The sequence below is a fragment of the Neolamprologus brichardi genome, chromosome 5 (assembly GCF_056152115.1).
Source record: "Neolamprologus brichardi isolate AB-2024 chromosome 5, ASM5615211v1, whole genome shotgun sequence".
In the NCBI taxonomy this organism is placed as follows: Eukaryota; Metazoa; Chordata; class Actinopteri; order Cichliformes; family Cichlidae; genus Neolamprologus; species Neolamprologus brichardi.
Genome location: NC_142108.1, coordinates 31,303,685 through 31,323,517, shown reverse-complemented (window position 1 = coordinate 31,323,517; position 19,833 = coordinate 31,303,685). Strand labels below are relative to the sequence as shown.

The window sequence follows — 19,833 nt, the reverse complement described above, 5'->3', positions numbered from 1 at the left end:
GCTGAAACTGTTGAAAAAGTTCTAAAGAATAGGATTATTTCTCAGTTTAGCTGTTTGTTTGTCATGAATGTATAAATCGTTTAAAGTTCCAAAATATATTTTTGTCAGAAAAGTTTTAAAAAGATAAATCTGCACATATTTAGCTACACTGTAAAAGGTAAAACACGATGTATATGAAAAAAGCAGCTGAGCTGATTTCCACAAAGCATTTTAATGAGCGTAAATTGACTCTGGTCTCCGTGATGACTTCTCTGAGAAATCATTTTTCCCCTCATTCACTCAAAATATTTTTTAAATCAAGTTAAATTGCACAAATCAGCTGGCAGATTTAAAACCATGCGGTTAATGAGTCTTTGGGGTTCACTCTGAATTCACAAATTATTGAAGGTCATAATAAAAATGTTATTTTCCTTGAAAAGTAAAAAAAAGTGCCATTTGTCAGAACTTATTTCCCTTTGACTTCATCCTGCACGCTTTAGGCAGCAGTGATGCACGCAGCCTCCCACAAGATGGCAGCATAGCTCACAAACCCATCACGCACACTGACCTACATGTCCCACATCACCAAATCCAACATCTCATTAAATATTATTTCATTTATATCACAAATAATCTGTCTGAATTTAATCTTCTCATCTCCTGCAGGTCAATGAAATTTGTTCATCCTACTAAAAGAGAAACACATCTCCTCTGAACTCGAGATGTTTCCCGTCCTCTGTGTTTGACTTGTGATTCACACTCTTCCTCATAATACAGGGAGCCCCCGGTGAGCGTGGACCCTCCGGAGCCAGCGGTCCCAAAGGTGCCAGCGGTGACCCCGGCCGCCCTGGAGAGCCCGGTCTGCCCGGTGCCAGAGTAAGTGCTTCCTCTACAGTGCGTTATTACGCATAGATGCTGGTGATCTGCAGAAATGTGCTTTAAATTTCCACAAATCTCAAAGTTTAGTAGATTAGTTTCTCTTTCAAGAAGGAGTTCCATTATTTTATTACCATTCAAATGGATCAAGCTGTGTTGTATGCATAGATATTAGATAGATAGATGGATGGATGGATGGATGGATGGATGGATAGATAGATAAGTTGTACTTCCTCTTCCGCTCAAATATTTAATTTCAGCTGCAGCAGTAGATTGTTTGTGTGCAGTCACCAAAATGAAATTAGAAAACAGAGTTAATGAAGCCTGTGAGCAATGTGCTCTCATTCATGTTTCCGTTCTTAGTCATTTCCATCAGCAGGTGCTGCTTCCTGCACAGGGGGCTAGTCAGAGGTGTAAAATCAGTCTCACATGGTGCCATATGTTCTGTAATCCCACCTTTCTTTAGCATATGTCTGCAAAGAGATGCCTGACGACTCATCCAGATTTAGCCAGTAATTCTCCTTCCTTCCTCTGACAGGGTCTGACTGGACGCCCCGGTGATGCTGGGCCTCAAGGCAAAGTTGGACCTTCTGTATGTTCATGTACATTTTTCTTGTTGTAACAGACATTAATTAGTCGTTGTTGTTTACTTGTAAATTAAGAGAAATAACTACACGCTGTGCATCCGCTTGCTGTATTAAAAGCCGTGTGTTATTTTTAATATCACATGTGAAACAACCAGGGAGAGACTTGGAATTTTACCGAATGTGCTCTGATCACACAATGACTCATGAGTGGTTTCATCAAATTGAATTGCGGGAAATTTATCCGCCCATTATCCGCCAGCCTTGGCTAACGTTCACGCTGAATTCAGGGGGCTGCTTTTTTTCACTTTCACTTTGGGCTCCCTTTGCCACACAGTCTCCTGTTTTTAAGGATAACATTCAATCCTTATGTTTATACACTTTGTTAATAGTGACGGTGGAGCCGTAAACTCTGTGAGCTGCACTAAGGCTACGTTCACACTGCAGGTCTTAATGCTCAATTCCGATTTTTTGATCAAACCGATTTTCTTGTCTGCTCGTTCACACTACAAATAAAATGCGACAGCAAACGCGCTCTAGTGTGAACGCTCAAAGCAGCCCGGTCACACACAACGCGCTCTGTTTAGACCCAGAGCAAACAATATTGTTTGACTGATGGACCTTAATATAAAGACTTCGGACTTTATGTTTCCCAATTTTTGCTTTAAGTTATTTTGTTATTTACATAATAATGTAAATAACCTAATAATGATCCTTATTGCTGTTTTAGAGGAGCGGTGCTTCAAAGGATAGTTGCAGATTTCTGTCAGAATCTGCAGATTATACAGTACAAATAAAATGTTCAAGTTTCTCAGACGTTGTGTTCCCAACAGTTTCACTGACATCTACACTGGATGGCCAGGAAGCGTTTGCGATGTCTTATCGGGCGCTGATAATTGGCGTCTGTCTTGTGTCGGTGACGTAAAAGACGGATTTAATGCGACGTGACCATCAAACAGCAGTCGCTTTCTAAAACATCGGATATGTATCGGATTCAGTACCACATACGAAAGTGACCCAGATCGGATTTGAAAATATCAGATTTGTGCCGTTCACACTGTCACACCATGATCGGATATGGGTCGCACAGGATCAAAAAAATCGGATTTGATGCGCTTTCGCCTGCAGTGTGAACGTAGCCTTAGACCCGATCCATTCACTGAAGCCTCTCTAATTAATTTAAACACCTAAAAAAATAAATAGATTTGAAATAGTGCAACTCACATTTATTTGATACACAACATACAATTCTGCATAATGATTTCCAGTTTTTAATATTATGATATTTGTCTAAATGTGCAACAAACAGCTACATTTTTTGGTTGGATTACTAAATGAATGGATGTAACATTACTGAGGGATTACACACAGTGTGTCATGAATTTTGTTGTATATTAATTCGATTTTGTAGTCACATTTTTAATTTTGTTAGAGAAACATATGGCAGTTATTTACCGTTTGGCTTGACTTTACTCAGGGAGCGCCTGGTGAGGATGGTCGTCCAGGACCTCCTGGTCCACAGGGAGCCCGAGGACAGCCTGGAGTCATGGGATTCCCTGGACCAAAGGGAGCAACTGTAAGTAAAAAGGGAAAAAATGTACCTTCTACAAGGGAGTAATATTTTACAGTGTGTTGCAATGTGTTTTATTTGTCCTTTCTAAAACATAAATGCATGATTCAAAACTGCACAGTACCTGTTCAGCAACATGTGGAGTGCTGCTGAGTAATTTTATATAATTTGATGAGTATCATCTGTATCCACCTTTGTTCTCACGATAGGTGCAAAGGGATCATCAGCAGCATTTTCACTAACCACTGGATTTTATTTCTGCTTTTCTAAGGGTGAACCTGGCAAGTCTGGTGAGAAAGGACTGGCCGGAGCTCCCGGTCTGAGAGTACGTTCATCGTGTTTCCATTTTATGTTTTAAAACTAACGCTGCTCAGATTGACCGCTGTGTTTATATGAAGCATTAATTAATCACGTGCATAAAAACATAAACATGTTATGCTAAAGTAAAGTCTCTTTTTAGAGCCAAATATTTGTTATTGTCAGAAACTATAAACTTTTGATTAGGTTTATTTTTCAAGTCCAGCTTCAGCACGAGAAGCCTCAGTTATAGATCTGTCAGATGTCTGCCCAGTTAAGAGCATCACCTTTGGCTTTAGTGCTGATATCTGTCAAACCTCCTCCTCCACCTCCCACCCCATCCTCCTCTGTCTCTCTTTCTTCCTCTCCCCAGGGTCTGCCCGGCAAAGATGGAGAAACTGGCTCAGCTGGACCCCCTGGCCCTGCTGTACGTATCTCTATGCCACTTTATATACCTTCAACACCGATATTATCTTATCCCTTTTCTACGTTTGCACTTAGAAGCAGTCTTTGTTATCTCCATTTCCCAGACTGCTTCTATGAAAGCTCTGTCTGGAAAAAAAAAAGTCCTTGACCAAATTGTCTGTACAGTCACGTCACGCCATCGCTGACTTACTGACTTTCAACTTCTTTTGAAGATTATGTTTCAGCAAACTAAACAAACCTTTTTGAACTAGAGAACATTTTGTATATGATAAATATTTTATTTTTATAATGTTTACTAAGAAGTGGAAGGTTTCGCAGAATTTTCCCACCGTTTTAACTGTCAGCCAGACATGAAATTGCACAATTTTAATGAATTATATAAAAGTACTGTAATTATGACTTTTAGGGTCCTGCTGGAGAAAGAGGAGAGCAAGGACAGCCTGGTCCTTCTGGCTTCCAGGTGAGTTTGCATACTTAAAGCTTTGCTATAACACCTTTGAGCATATATGAGCAGTTGTATCGCTACTTTTATATTGTGCAGTTACACATAGAAACTTCTGTTTATTGCTTTTCTTCTGCTGAGCAGCGCCAGAATCAGGAACCGCTTATTTTTTCTTTGACCACAGTTGTTCATAGTGCAACAGAGAAATATATGTATCATTCCATTTTCCATTTTAATGGAACGACACATATTTAACATGTATGCTAATTACATGAATTACTTGTTGTGAGCATACAGGAAACATTTTCCCGGTAAGATTAAGTTAAGTCCACTATTTAGCTAGAAAACTGCAGCTAAAGGGGCTCAAAAACTCTGAAACTGGGCACCTGTCACCGAGTCATATGTTGGGTATGAGTGTTGCAGAATGGCTCACAAGTATGGCCAGTGTTGGGGAGTAACGTAATACATGTACCGCCGTTACGTATTTAAAATACAAAATATGAGTAACTGTATTCCGTTACAGTTACCGTTTAAAAAGGTGGTATTTAGAATACAGTTACTTTGTTGAAATAAATGGATTACACGGCGGTACTTCCCTGTTTCATATTGTGGCGGGTCAGGACTGTTTGGGTTTTGTTTGACAGCTACGTTCTGTTGTTCCAGGCGGCAGCGTTACGGTTGCCATGGTTACAGGGCAACGCTCTCTCTGCGTGTTTCCTGGGTGAGAGAGGCCTGTTGTTGTTGTTGTGCTAAGCTAATAGGCAGAATGCTACAGGTATAGCTCTAAAGAATGTAGCATCATGGGCAGTGTAGTCCGTGCTGCAGGGAGAATGGACTGCCATACACGTTATGTGTCTGTGAGCGAGCAGTGTTGCCAACTCCTCAGTAAGAAAAATCGCTATTGGCTGTCCTAAAAGTTGCTAGAAGTCGCTAAATGACGTCATCCCCTAATTTGCATAATTGGTCATGCTAATATATTTGTAACCTACGTTGTTGGAGAGAGAAATAACATCGTGGAAGAGACATGAAGTGAGTAAAAACCATCCTAAATGCATTTAGAGTTTATTTAGAACTACGAATTAAATTTGTTTTAGCAATAATTGTTTTTTGTAATGTCACAATTCCAACCCTGCTCCTTTATCCCGGCTTGGACCAGCAAAAGTGACCTGAAATAGGCACTCTGGTGGAGTTACTTTGTGTGTGTGTGTGTTTTAAACCTGATCCACAAAACAGCATAACAGTAAAAGAAGAACTGACTGTGTTACAGTCAGTGCGGGAGCAGCGGCTTCGCTCATGCGCGATTCATTCGCAGTTCGGATGCACAGGTGTGAACATCTCCTGCCCTGATAGCAGCTGGGGGGGGGGGACTATCCTCCGCCCGTGAGCGCTTTGGCACGGGCGAGGTGCCCACGGCAGCACCCGCTGCTTGTTGAGAGTAAGAGCGATACATGCTTTCACGTCAAAAAGTCGTCATAAATAAGTCTCCAATAACACCAGAAAAAGTCGCCAGATTTGTCGCTAGTCGCTTTTTTAGAAAAAAAGTCGCTAAGGGGGTCTGAAAACTCGCTAAATATAGCGACAAAGTCGCTAAGTTGGCAACACTGTGAGCCAGGAGGGAGAAAAAGGAAAAGTACGAGCTGTCATCGAGCAAAAACGGGAGCTGGAAGCATGTAAATATAATAATAACCACTGCAGCCAAGAAGAGAGCCTGACGAGCCCAGTTGTAAGTAAGCTATTAAGACTCGACTGTACACCGTGTTCGTGTTTTCCTCCAAAAACAATAAGTTCTGTTGGAGCAGCCTTTCAACGCCTCTCTCTGTCTCTGGCTAGCAAAGTTGACCCAGACAACAAAGTAAAGCTAGTTTTCGGCTACGAGCCCGACACAGAACCCACCGTATTAGTCAGAGGTCCCTTTACTACGGTTCGGAGCCGCGGACCTTCAGTAACAGTAATAAATCACAGCAATAGTACATTCACGTAGTTGTAAACAGCATGATAATATATTAAGTAATCCAAAGTATTCAGAATACGTTACTCTCATTGAGTAACGTAACAGAATACGTTACAGAATACATTTTGGGGCATGTATTCTGTAATCTGTAATGGAATACATTTTAAAAGTAACCTTCCCAACACTGCGTATGGTTTCACCTAGATGTGCCAAACTTGCTGGGCACATGTTTCCTGTGCAGCAATTTTACTTAATCTTGCAAAATCTAAAGACATTTATAATCCAAAGTGTTCAAAACTGGGACTTGACATTAGGTCCTGCTGCAGCAGTGCAACAAATTTTAGTTGTAGGTGACGATAAGGAAACTGTTGTTCTGCCAGCTCAAATGTTCCTTTTCAGTGTTTGATACTGGGCCACCTGCACATTAAAGCTACAGGAAACTGTTGTTTTGGAAATCAATACCACGAAGCTCCCGGCACACACTTCATGTTCTGATGTTAATGCCAGAGGAGTCTTAGATCTCTGCAGTCAGTGAGTCAGCAGAGCTGGTGACTTTTACACACGATGCTCCGCTCTGTGACTTTACACGGTGAGCCACTAAAGCTAATTCTGGAATATCTACAGTGGGAGAAATTTCACAAACTGACTTGTTGCGAGTGGCAACCTGTTCAAGTACCATTCGTTCTTGTAAAGCAGTCTGCTGGCCAGGTGCCTGATTTTATACACTTGTGGCAACGGGACTGAAAACACCTGAATTCACAGATTAAGAGGCGTGGTCTCACACATTCCTCCATATGCTCCCTTATTCAGAAAGGATGGCCGCAGCAGGTGGCTCTGCATATTTAACAGGTTGGCAGATATGTTTCTTTACCAGATGGCCTTTGTGATGCAACCCCAGAGGAAGTCGTATCCCCTCACAGGATCAAACTGCGGCTCTTTCACTTGTACATGTCATTACTGAGTTCCAGTCATAGCTCCACCTTTTAGCAGCAGAGATCTTTTCCGAGCATATTAACAATTTCCCAAGCTCCTTATTGATGTTCTAACGATTTAGCTTATGAGTTTTCTCTGAACTGTGTTTCCATGGCAATGCAGTAAATTAAAATGTTTCAACATAAAAAAAAGAAGATGTTATTATTCAGCCACAAATCTCCTGATCTTTCCCAAGTTTCCTGTGACAGAGACACATACTGACAGGAAGATGGAGTCATACGTGACAGCCATAATTCAGTCCACAGGAAGTGATATGCAACTCCTGTCAGCACTGCAGGCCTGAAGACATGTTCATGCAACAATAACACCATCTGAAGCCCAGGGGGGGTGCAGACTTGAAGCTTCGCTGCGTTCAGTCTTAATGCTTCTTCTCTCCTGCACACAGGGTCTTCCCGGCCCTCCTGGCCCACCTGGTGAGGGAGGAAAGCCTGGAGATCAGGTTTGTGCACTTTCATGATCAAATAAGATAAATAAGACAAAGATAAAAAGTATACAAAGATAGAGTATAAGATATGAATTTATGTACTTACTCCAAGCTCATGATTCAGATTAATTTCACAGGTAATTAAACAGTTTAAGCGCTGCTGCTTTTTTCCAACGTTATCAGTGACTGCAAAAGTCTTAAGACTTAAGATGTCGTCTACCAGATTTCTAAACTCTTAAAAATCTATAATTACACTTAATATTTGCTTTTTGGCTTTAATTTAGTTTGGGTATGAGTATAAAGCATAACTAAGTATCTCAACAGCAATAGTCTTGCAGGTCTTTTAGCTTCTCTTTCTTTTCACCATTCAAGGGTGTTCCTGGAGAGGCTGGACTTGCTGGTGCCACTGGACCTAGAGTAAGTTCACGATCTTAACATAATTTGATTATACTGTAGGCTGCTGATTAACATACATGCTGCTGATTGTCACTGTGCTACTGTTCAGGGAGAACGTGGTTTTCCCGGCGAGAGAGGAGCCGCTGGCCCTCAGGGTCTGCAGGGACCCAGAGGTCTGCCTGGAACTCCTGGAACTGACGGACCCAAGGTGAGCCCAGCAGCCAATAACAAGCAACTGATTAAATGTTGTTCCCTGAGGTTCACCCAACCCGCTGCGAAACACGGTGAGGTTTTCAATATTCTTATCACAGGCAGCAGAAACAGAGCAGTCTGAGCGTATAATTGCATAATAATTAGCTCGAGTGTTCGCGAGTTAAGCTGTGTGTACTCAGCATTTTAGCATATGTTTGGTGTTTTCAGCCTAAAATTAGAGAAAGTGGGCAGCATCATTCCTCACTCTGCTGCACTGAGCAGTCTAGTTAGTATATGACAGTATATGACAATAAAACCTCTGCTCGGTTTTCCAGTTTTGAATCACATCGCATTTTCTTTAAACAAAAAAAGAATCAACTTAGGTCCCAGACTACAGGTCATAATCTAAACTGGTTCATTTATAGTTTTTATTTTATTCCAGTAAATATAAGATACTTTGTTGTCATTATACAAAATTACAGATACAAAGTATGAGGAGGATTAGAAAGAAAGTATTGCATGACAGGAGCCATGCTAGGTAAAAATGTACACGCTATCTAACCATCACCTAAAATCAATAAACCAAAGTTAAAATGCACATTGTAAAATCTTGTCCATCCTGGTCACTCCCGATGAAAATTTAACATCTTCAGCTCAGCCTCCTGTCTTTTTGTCAGCACCACCATCTCCAAACCACACATACCCGTCTCACTACCATCTTTTAAGCCTTCCCTTTCACTCTCTTTACAATCCTGCTGTCACAAATCACCCCAGACACTCGTCTTCATCCACTCCATCCTGCCTGCGCTCCCTGTGCAGGCTGTCAGCTGCTTTAGATAAATATAGTATAGTAAAGACTGAGATGCAATGCAGTTCATTTAGTTAAACTTAAATTATGTACAGTTCATTCAGATTCATATTTTTTCTCACAGAGAAACATAATCCATTCCAAAGATATATAGCACAATATCTAAACATTTTTTAATCCCTGTGTTTGGACATTCAGAGTTGGAGTTTACATGTCTGCAGACACTGTAACCGTGAGGGACATGCGTACAGTGTCTGCAGGGGGAAATCAAAAAACTCAAAAATCTGATGGAGTGGTTTTATTGCAAAATAATAGATGAGGGTTAAAAATAAGTCATCCATCCTCAATTAAATATTTAACGATGTTATTCTGCAGAAGTCATTAAACACCATCGTTTGCTCACGTGTGTGCTTCAGGATATCGACTGAACCTCACACCGTCTGTCTCTACGGTGTGGCTGGACTGAAGCAGAGCATTTTTCTTTCTTTTGTTGAGCAGCTTTTTCCTTCATGATCTAATGTTTGCATTTGTCTTTTTAATAACACATGTGCCTGATAAATGTTGGTGTAAGGTTGCTCCTGTGCAGGTTGTACTGTTGAGCTAATGCTAAATCAACAGAGTTACATTTGGCCACCAGGTCTCTAACCTTAATAAGCTTCTTTTTTTTTTTTGCTTCCAAAGCTAAACTTTCAGTGTTTCCTAGACTGAGTAAAAGCCTATTTTCCCCTAGAGGCTAAAAAATTCTAATTCCTGAGACAATTTAAGTTCAGCATCCTTAGGTTTTTTTTGCTGACTAAAATAGTAGATCTCTGATGTCATTCAAAGAGTGGAAAACAGAAGAAAACTTTTTTTTTCCAACAATATCTTTATTATTTTTTACATTTTAATGACTTGCAAACAGTCCAACATTCTAAATGCTACATGAACATACACTCCTCTCAGACAGCAAAAAGAAAACACAAAAGTCGTCAGATTTATCACTCCATTAAAGGCCTAAATTTGTCCCAAATCAAATGTCATTGCCCTCAGTCCTCGTCCTCCTCAGATAATACAAATCCTTGTCTCCACACCTTCTCAAAAACATCCAATTTCCTTTTCAGTATACATGTTATCCGCTCCAATGGCAAAGCCACCATCATTTGTTTTATCCACTGTGTGATACTCGGTTCCCTTGTTTTTTTCCATTTTAGTGCAATTAATCTTTTTGCTTGTAACAAACCCATATCAATAAACATTCTGTCACTTTTTGTGTACCTCATGTTTTCTGGGTACAATCCCAGAATAAGGAAGCCAGGATCCAAAACAACCTCTTTGGATAATATTTGTTTCATAGTTTGTGTTACTGCAACCCAAAAGGAGCAATCCTGCAATCCCAAATACAATGCCAAAAGTTACCTTTATCTTCATTACATTTATTACAAGTGTCTGGAATATTAGAGTTGTACTTATTTAATTTTTCCGGGGTAACATATATTCGCATTAACCATTTGTATTGCAACAACCTTAGTCTAGAATTAATAGTTTGTTTATGAGCTTTTGCGCAAATCAATGCCCATTGTTCCATAGATATGTCCTTCTTTAAATCATTTTTCCAGGCGTTCAACCTTCCCAACGAATTGTCAGATGTTTTGGATCTAATCAATTTATATATTTCTGATATTGCCCCTTTTTTTGAACTGCTTTTACTAATTATGTCTTCCAATTCTGATTTTGGTGGTTTGGTGCAGGTATTATTTTGATTTGCTCGAATGTAACTTCTAATTTGGAGATATTTGAAAAATGAAAACATATTTTTAATAAGCTCTCCTTTTAAACTTTCTTCCTTTCTTGTGAATAATTGCTTTGTAGATATGAGTCACAAGCAAACACAGTTTTGTCATAAGCCAGAAAAGTTGAGGATTAGAGGTTGAAGAGCCATCAGTAACTAGAATTGAGCGTCTGGACGTTTGTTTTATTTCTGTTTTCTGCATTCATATTATTTCATAAATTTATAATACTTTAAAACAAAATAAAATATTTCCTACATTCACTGCAGCTGATGGCTCAGTGTGTCTCCAGTCAGGCTATACACTCACTTGCCATCTGTCAGCAATTTCCAGCCACTGCAGCGATTTGTCACAATGGCACTGTGAGCAGAGGAAGAGCTCAGAGAGGCTGCAATTCCCACTTTGGGATTGTTATCTGGTCGGATTTTAATCCCAGTTCATAGGTTTTCATCCCCAGACAGAAGTGGTTAGAGGATGAGGATTATAGACTGTGAGTGTGATGGTGGTGACGATGAAGAAGGGATGAACCAACAGTCTAGAAAAGCAAGTTTCTGAAAACGATTTGTTTTATAACAAACGTTTGTCGGCCTCTTTGAGTTAGAGTGTTATTCTATAGTATTCACAGCCAGTGTTGTGCTTGTGTTAGCCCCGTGGTTATGGCTTAATGACAGGCAGAAGAAATGCTGCGTGTGTCTGATTTATAGGCTGCACGATAAAGCACCGCAGCACAGCTGAAGTTTTGACTCAGAGTGAGCCTATAGGAGTACTTTTTAAAAAAAACAATCAAAGTCTGCATTTGCTTTCAATTTTTTCAGCTTTGATGTGTGAAATAGAGTTTCGTGCCTTTATGATAAAACGCCCTTTGTTCTTTTAATAACAGAATTAAAGGTAAACCCACCATCACAGCAAAACACATGGAAATTAAGACGTCTTTATGTTTAAATTAAAAGACCGACTCATTAGAGAGTTAGGCTTTTTTTTTAACATTCTTCTGTAGCAAGAAGAAAAAGAAGTTGGCAGGATTATTTTCTCTTTTATTCTCTCAGTCATCTGTTAACCTTGAAGACAACAGGCAGGGACAAAGATGAGCATTGGCCTCTTTTGTTGAATGAGCAGATGTTCTCTCACTCTGAGACGGCACCGTGTTTGTGTTTCTGACTCATATTGTGGGTTTTTAAACGAAGCCCGAGCAGAATCTGTCTGAAATGTGACAGAACATCATCACAAGCCTTTTTGCAAGTCTTTTTAAAGACCTTGACTGCATCAGGAGGTATAAAACATCTTTGTGCATGTGTAGCAGGTGCTTAGAGAAAGTAAACAGTTGAAATGTCTTTGTGTCTTTGAACCCAAACCTGTCGTCTCATTATATTTTTGATTAATAATAGGGAGCGATTGGACCTGCTGGTACTGGAGGGGCTCAGGGACCCCCTGGCCTGCAGGGTATGCCTGGAGAGAGAGGAGGTGCTGGTATTCCCGGACCCAAAGGAGACAGAGTAAGCCATGATGGGAAACAAGTGTTAGCAAACTGAATGCATAAACACTCAATTTGTGGATTTTTCCCTATTTGAGTATAATTTTATGCATATTTTCTTGTCACACGACAGACTTTAATTCAGTTCTTTATCCCCACAGGGAGACCTCGGAGAGAAAGGACCTGAAGGTGCTCCAGGCAAAGATGGTGCCAGAGTGAGTGACTGTCATTCATTTGGGTTTTTGTGAATGATAGTAGCTTCTGCTGAATACAGATAGAACGACTTTCATTTATTTCCTGGAAATAAAATGTTAGAATCATACACAGTATACATATCTATCTACTAGGGGTGCAACGATACACACAATTCACAGTTTGGTTTGGTTCGATACTTTGGTGTCACGGTTCGATATTTTTTCGATACAAAAAAATGTTCATGCTTTTTTAATTTGTCATTTATTAAAATTATAAATATATATTTTAACTCAAAAGTACAGTTTTTAAATTTAATGTTGCTGAAACAACAAAGTAATAAAAAAATTAATCTATCTGATCGAGAAATCACTCATCTTTGGAAAAGAGAGTTTATTACAGAGAAATGTCTCTTTCCAAAATAAAAGCTATACTATACGCTTCTTCTGGGCTATATTCTCAGCAGCATATTAAACATATCAGGTCCCCATAAGGAGAATCATGTGCTAACGGCTGTCTAAATGACTCGGCTAAAGTTTGTAGCATGCGTGCTTGTTGTTTTTGTCTGCTTCCACTTGTCTTTGCACTAGGATGCTGTCGGAGTAAATGTGCAGTCATATTCGTTGTGTTCCCACTAGTGCTGTAAGCGTTAATCTGAAATGACGTTAACGCCACAACACGGCAAATCTCCGTTAACGAGCTACGGCTGGACAGAGTCAACACATTAACGAGCTAACTGCGCTAACGCACTAGTTTCCCACCCATGTAATTGAGCATTGCGTGGCACATCCGACATACTGTTTTACTTTTGTCCATGACGCGCTTACCTTCAGGGTCATACTTCACATGAAAACCAAAATAGTTCCAAAGGCCAGATCTGAATGAGGGTGGGGGAGGTTCAGTTTGTCATGTTGCAACGAGCTTAGCTTCTGTCTTGCTAGCTTGCGCTGCGCTCGGTGGATCTGCACTCGACAGTGCAGCCTAGGCGGAGTAGTCGAACGCAGATCCACTGAGCGCTCAACACAGACAGCATCGTCAGAAGAAAAGTTGATAAAATAAATTAAGAATTCTGTATTGTTCATACATATGCGTACTGAACCGAAAGCACTGTATCGAACGGTTCAATATCGATACGATTATTGTTGCACCCCTACTATCTACACATATGAATCTCTTATTTACAGCATATTATACTTTAAATGTAATCTGAAATCTAAAATGTTCATTCTTTTGTTCTTTAGAATAAAAGAATAAAAGTTTTGTTATTCCCGCTGCTCATTTTAAAGCAGTGTGAATTCTCTGTTCTCACACTTCAAACCTCTCCAAGTCTTTATACTAACTATACTTTTTTTGTTTCATGTTACAGGGTCTCACTGGTCCCATTGGTCCCCCTGGTCCTTCTGGTCCCAATGGTGAGAAGGTGAGGCGTTTTTACTTTTCTTTTATTTAATCTAAATGATGTCATGTCTTGTTCTGCACAAGTCTTCATTTTGGAAAAGTACAAGTAGGTTTCTATAATGTAAAGTTAACCTTCTGTATGATGTTGCTGATGTTCTTCCTGTGTTTTCTCGCAGGGTGAATCTGGTCCTGCTGGTCCTTCTGGAGCTCCTGGTGTCCGCGGTGCTCCTGTGAGTGTCACAGTGTATTGCTTTAGTAAAGAAAACATATCAGATTAGGAATTTGGTGCATGCACAGTGACTAGGTCAAAGCTTTTAGGCGGCGTGCATGCTCTTATAGATCTCGTTCACCTGGTTTATGGTGTCACAGTTCAACACCTCAGCCTGAACTATCATCATCTTTCTTTATACTTATATTTATACTTAAGCTTTTCAGTTTTCCTTTAGAGCCAGGCCTTTTGAAGTATTGGAGCAACTATTTTTAATTGGTCTCAACAGATCAGCCATTTCTCTCAGTTGGCCTAACCCCTGAGTTTTTAATGCCTCTGTGTCTTCATCTTTCAGGGTGACAGGGGTGAGACTGGACCTCCTGGACCTGCTGGCTTTGCTGGACCCCCAGTAAGTAGAAAGCCATCACTATGAACTAATCTTACTGCAGACTCCTGAGTGATTTATGTTTCGACTTGCTAGCAAATTAATAGAAGTATAATTTTACTTTAAAGTGATTCAACTTGCTTATTTAACTGCAAGTAAAAAATAACTGCATCTACATGGCGGGGCTTTTCTACTGCTCATATCTAGAAACACTTGGACGTCTAACTGCCTTTACGTCAGTTTTAGGCCTCGGTGAAGTATTATTTTCTTTATCTTGACACGTCTCGTTTACTCGGTGTAATATCTGTGGAGGGAAATTAGTGTCTTTTTGTCAAACATCCATTTAGTTATTGCCAAAGACTCACGATGGACATGAAATAGATGTTTTTTAATAAGCTGCATCCCTCCAAATGGATTTCATCAATATATTTGTGGCAGCACAATTTATCTCTAAACAGGTTGTTTTTTCTCTACCTTACACAATGATTAATTATTGATTTTCTGTCAGGATGAATAACATTACAAGGTATCTAAATTTGTTTCAGAGCACACCGACTGTAACATGTTATTACAGTACATTAGGAGCTGCAATTAAAGGTTTTGAAATTGTGTAATTATATATTATATATATTATCTGTATTTTTATTATTGGACTGTCCTAGAGCAGCTGTTATTCTATCCTTTCTCAATGCAGCTCAAGTTCAGTTGATCTTCTGTCTAAAACAGCGGTTCCCAACCCCCGGGCCACAGACCGGTACTGGTCCGTGACTTGTTTGGTAGCGGATCGTGAGAGTTCATGCTCGGGTGTGAAATGTACAGTTTTCAGGGTTTTTATCGGTTTTAAGCGTCATTTTTTGTATCGTTTTTATCGTTAAAACCCTTGTGTTGTCCTCGGGATTCCCATATACTTGTTTGCCATTCACCTAGGGACCATTTTTGACCCGAGGACAACATCACCTCGGTTTCTCTGGGTCTTTTCACGTGTATTATGAATAAATCTTCCTCTTTTTTTGGTACCGGTACTGTTTTACTTTGTTGTATTTACACGCAACACCTTAAAAGCTGGTCTGTGAAAATATAAACCGGTCCATGGCGCAAAAAAGGTTGGGGACCGCTGGTCTAAAGCCACAGCTCTCCTTCCTTTAAGCTAGCTTTCTTCTAATTGGCTGTGCTAGTAAGACAGAAGATTTGAAATGCAGGTGGGGCTTATGTAGTTCCACACAGAGCTACATGCCTACAGAGCCCGTTCTCACTCCCGAGGCGTAACATGCCGACGTTTTGTCACGTCCCGCGGCGTTCCTGAGGAACGCAAAAGGAGACCGTAATAGACGTTCCAGCCCTGTATTCCAGCCCTAAACCTAACCTTATCCCTAGCCCTAACCATAACCTTTTTCCTGACCTTATCCATGACTGTAATGATGTTAAATAGCGTGTTTCTAAGCGATTTGAAGAAAAAGAGCGAACATGTGTAGATTGAGTCCATACGGTTCTCATATTTCCTCATTTTTCCGAGGTCGTCATTTAGGAACGTGGTGGGTAGCCGAAAACGTAATATGTTGACGATTTGTCACCTAGCGTAAAATGTTACGCTTTGGGAGTGAGAACGTGTTGGCCTACATGACCCACATCTTCAAAAGAGAAAAAAAATGCATGAAATTGAGTATTTAGAGCAGATTAAGGCCTGAGCTTTTGGGCATTACTATTCACTGACTGCATCATTTGAACCTTTGGTCATGTTTTAAACTGAGAGCTGTGAAAGAAAAAATATAATAGGTCCACTTTAAAGTGTATGTAACACAGACGCTGTGGGCACAACGAGGCTAAATGCTGCACTTGTAGAAGAGAGTCATAAACTCAATGGCCCGAGTTGATTGGGATTTAAAAACAGAGATTTGTGCATAATTTGATGTACTTCTCCATCATAAATGGGGCACTCGAGCAGTTTGGTATCGCAGCGACACAAAAGACAAGTGAAGATATGTCATCTTATCTTAGATCTTATATTTTTTAGTTCGATCTGTTAACCGATAATTTAACAAACCATTTAATATATGATAATGGCTCCACACAGGTTACATGCAGTGTTAGCAGGTAAACAGAACTCCATGTGTAAAATGAGCCTTTAAACAATTCTTTTAGGTAATTGTGAAAGACCTTTGAAAGTATTTGATTATTAAGATATAGTCCTTTCACTTTTTTCCCTTTGATGTATATCAACAGCTGTTTCTGTCTTTTGCTTTCAGGGTGCTGACGGTCAGCCTGGAATCAAGGGAGAGCAGGGAGAATCTGGACAGAAGGGAGATGCTGGTGCTCCTGGACCCCAAGGACCATCCGGAGCCCCTGGACCCGCTGTAAGTGTCACTACATGTATTATCTCACTATAAATATGTTTTCTATACCCAAAATAATGAGGGCTTGCACAAAAACACTGGATGTTTGTATCCCAGTGTTTCTTATTAAACAAAAGCTTTATGTAACAGTACGACAGGAACTGAGTGACAGTTTTTCCTACAAGAAGAGAAACTGTTATGTATGCACAAATCAGCAAAACATTCATTTCTACCTCTCTCTCTTATAAACATGCATGGTGGAGTTTACAAAGTGACAGCAACCGTTGGTGGTGATTGTGCTACATAAGGCAGAATAAGAAACTAGCTGACAGAAACGAGCTACTATAAAATGCAACAAATGTCAGAGTGTAACACAGAATATGTTCATTTCAGGGTCCCACGGGTGTTTCTGGACCTAAAGGTGCTCGTGGTGCTCAGGGACCTTCTGTAAGTGACTTTTATCTGTACCAAAGAGTCTCACTTTTAAGTTATTTTACTCTTGTCTTATAATAACATGTGCAGGAAGCATTATTTTAGGATTTTATTTGTGACTTTGTCTGAATGCGTCCATCTCTGTTAGGGTGCCACTGGTTTCCCTGGAGCCGCCGGCCGAGTTGGACCCCCTGGCCCCAATGTAAGTTCATCGTCCTGATAACTAAACCCTCCATCAAACCGACTCCATGTGCAGCTTTACACGTGTAGTGGTGATACCAAAACTAAGATTATGATCAGAGCCCCGCCCCTCCCTGAGCCTGGTTCTGCTGGAGGTTTCTTCCTGTTAAAAGGGAGTTTTTCCTTCCCACTGTCGCCAAAGTGCTGCTCATAGGGGGTCATATGATTGTTGGGTTTTTCTCTGTATCTATGAAGCGCCTTGAGGCGACTTTTGTTGTGATTTGGCGCTATATAAATAAAATTGAATTGAATTGAATTGAAATGAAAAATTAAAGGAAAAGTAAAAATAAAGTGTTTTCTGTAAGCTGTTGATTATCGTGTGATTCCCTATTCAGCATTTTAAAGATGGTGGTGAATCACCCCATAGTTCCACAAACTCCTGTTGATGTTTAAATGGCTTTGAATAAGTCTGCAAAAGCTATATTTTCAAAATCATCAACCATCTATTGACCTTTGATGGGGCATCCATGCCATCCTTTGAAAAGATCAATTCTGAATTGGTTTACTGGGTTCCCAAACCGAGCCAGAAAACATAAATCGTAATTATATTTGCTGGTGTATAACTGTAGTTGATATAAATTCAGAAAAAGCTATTTTTGTCTGACTGTAGAGTTTATATAAAAAGATACAAATAAAACTACATCTATCACAGGTATGGGAAAAAAGAACAGTTGGTTTAATTTGTGTTTTATAAGCAAGAGAAACTGTTGTGAAACAGGGATGTGTTTTTAACGCCGCCTGACTTCTTTGTCATAGGAAACCTTGTAATTTGCACCTATAAAGTGCTTACCTTTGCACCTCCACATTTCACCACAGTGTGTCTGTAGGTGTTTGCTTAGATTTTTATTTTCTGCAGACATGCTGCAAAAAAACATATTGTGAGAAAACAGGCTAACACTGTAAGGGTACTAATATACAGTCTATGTGTTATTTGAAGTCATATAGAGCTCTACATATCATCACTGGATAGTTAAAATAACAAAAAATACTCATATGTTTCAGTAATGATTCATATTTATGTGTCCTCCTCCTCACACTTGTCAGGGTAATCCTGGACCTCCTGGTCCTGCTGGTCCTTCCGGTAAAGATGGACCCAAAGGCGTGAGGGGAGATGGTGGACCTCCAGGCAGACAGGGTGATGCTGGGCTGCGTGGTCCCGCTGGAACTCCCGGAGAGAAGGGAGACGCTGGAGAGGATGGTCCACCTGTGAGTTTCTCATTCTACAATCAGATTGCATCATAAGACACTCAAGACACTGGCTGGCATCACCTGCAACTCCTTTTTACTTTGTAATACTTGAAACCTCTTCAGTGGACCATATTTAGGCTCGTTAGAGCTACTCCGGGGAGTCGAAAATGATCAGATGTGTTTGTTTTCTGCACGTCTGTCGGCGTTCGTGTGGCTCTGTCAGCCCAAAGAGCCAATTTTATCAGTAATGGAAACACTCTCCATTTCTGCACAGAGCTGTCAGTGTCCATCACTGGCTGTAATAGCAGACCGAGACATCTGACAGCACAGGGCAGCACAGGCCAGTGACAGACTGATGACAGGAGCCCAGGCTTTTACTTTGCCTACCCCCAGAGCTGCCTGCACGCGCCCGTTACAGACACGTGACAAGTCCTGTCAAGACAATGACATACCATACTATACATATCACAAACATCAAGATAGCCGCTGTGCCGAGACTCCGTCCGTCCTATAGATTATCAGCACATCAAAGTCTTTGTCAGCTGAACTGGGTGCTCAGTTGGAGTGAGTTGTTTATAGTGGACATGTTTGCAGGGAGAGGACATGTGAAAGAGTGAGCTGTGGCGATGAGGAGAGGTGATGGAGAGACTGACACTGAAAAGTGCAGCTGGGAATAAAATCCCACGTGTAGCAAATGACAGAAGAGATCAATCATAGGACACAAACACATCTTTGCTTTGCATTGAATTGAACTGTACTGAGCGTTTGTCAGCAAACAAAAGTGATGCCTCAACAAGTCATCACACATCACAAAACCTGCAAGAAATAGCGCCCTGCATAACCTACCGGTCTCTATGTGTTAAATGAACTGTGCACACTCACCTGCCACTTAATTAGGAACAACTTGCTGCTGCTAGGTTAGACATCCCCCCCTTTTGTTTACAAAAAGCCCAAATCAAAGCTGCTCTACTGTGGATGCCATCAGAGAATAGTGAATTTATTCTCATGTTCAAGACACCAGTTTGAGTTTGTGACATGTTTCATCGTCCTTCTGTTCACTGTGGTCATAAAAGGGCATAAAGACATGGTCAGCAACAATACACATGCAGGCTGTGGCATTTAAACAATGCTCAGCTTACACCATTTATGCATGCATGTTTTTATCCTGAACTTAGTTCTGAAGACACTCATTAGATAACGTCTTTCCAGCTTTCCACTGACCAGTTCGGTGAGCCTGTGTGAATCTTAAGTTTCCTGTTCTGATGGGAACGGCAGCCAGCGTGGT

General features: G+C 40.4%; 1 protein-coding gene across 2 annotated transcripts in view; it reads left to right on the top strand.

The window, feature by feature from the left end:
- col2a1b (collagen, type II, alpha 1b) overlaps positions 1–19,833 on the top strand; it is a 56,183-nt gene that overhangs the window by 23,107 nt on the left and 13,243 nt on the right. For both annotated transcript variants that reach the window (XM_087841062.1, XM_087841061.1), the window contains 18 exons: positions 757–855; positions 1,394–1,447; positions 2,917–3,015; positions 3,281–3,334; positions 3,680–3,733; positions 4,139–4,192; positions 7,504–7,557; positions 7,915–7,959; positions 8,048–8,146; positions 12,090–12,197; positions 12,337–12,390; positions 13,734–13,787; positions 13,942–13,995; positions 14,329–14,382; positions 16,602–16,709; positions 17,082–17,135; positions 17,269–17,322; positions 18,405–18,566. In XM_087841062.1, coding sequence (XP_087697188.1) covers positions 757–855; positions 1,394–1,447; positions 2,917–3,015; positions 3,281–3,334; positions 3,680–3,733; positions 4,139–4,192; positions 7,504–7,557; positions 7,915–7,959; positions 8,048–8,146; positions 12,090–12,197; positions 12,337–12,390; positions 13,734–13,787; positions 13,942–13,995; positions 14,329–14,382; positions 16,602–16,709; positions 17,082–17,135; positions 17,269–17,322; positions 18,405–18,566 — 1,314 coding nt within the window. The remainder of the gene's footprint in view (positions 1–756; positions 856–1,393; positions 1,448–2,916; positions 3,016–3,280; positions 3,335–3,679; positions 3,734–4,138; positions 4,193–7,503; positions 7,558–7,914; positions 7,960–8,047; positions 8,147–12,089; positions 12,198–12,336; positions 12,391–13,733; positions 13,788–13,941; positions 13,996–14,328; positions 14,383–16,601; positions 16,710–17,081; positions 17,136–17,268; positions 17,323–18,404; positions 18,567–19,833) is intronic.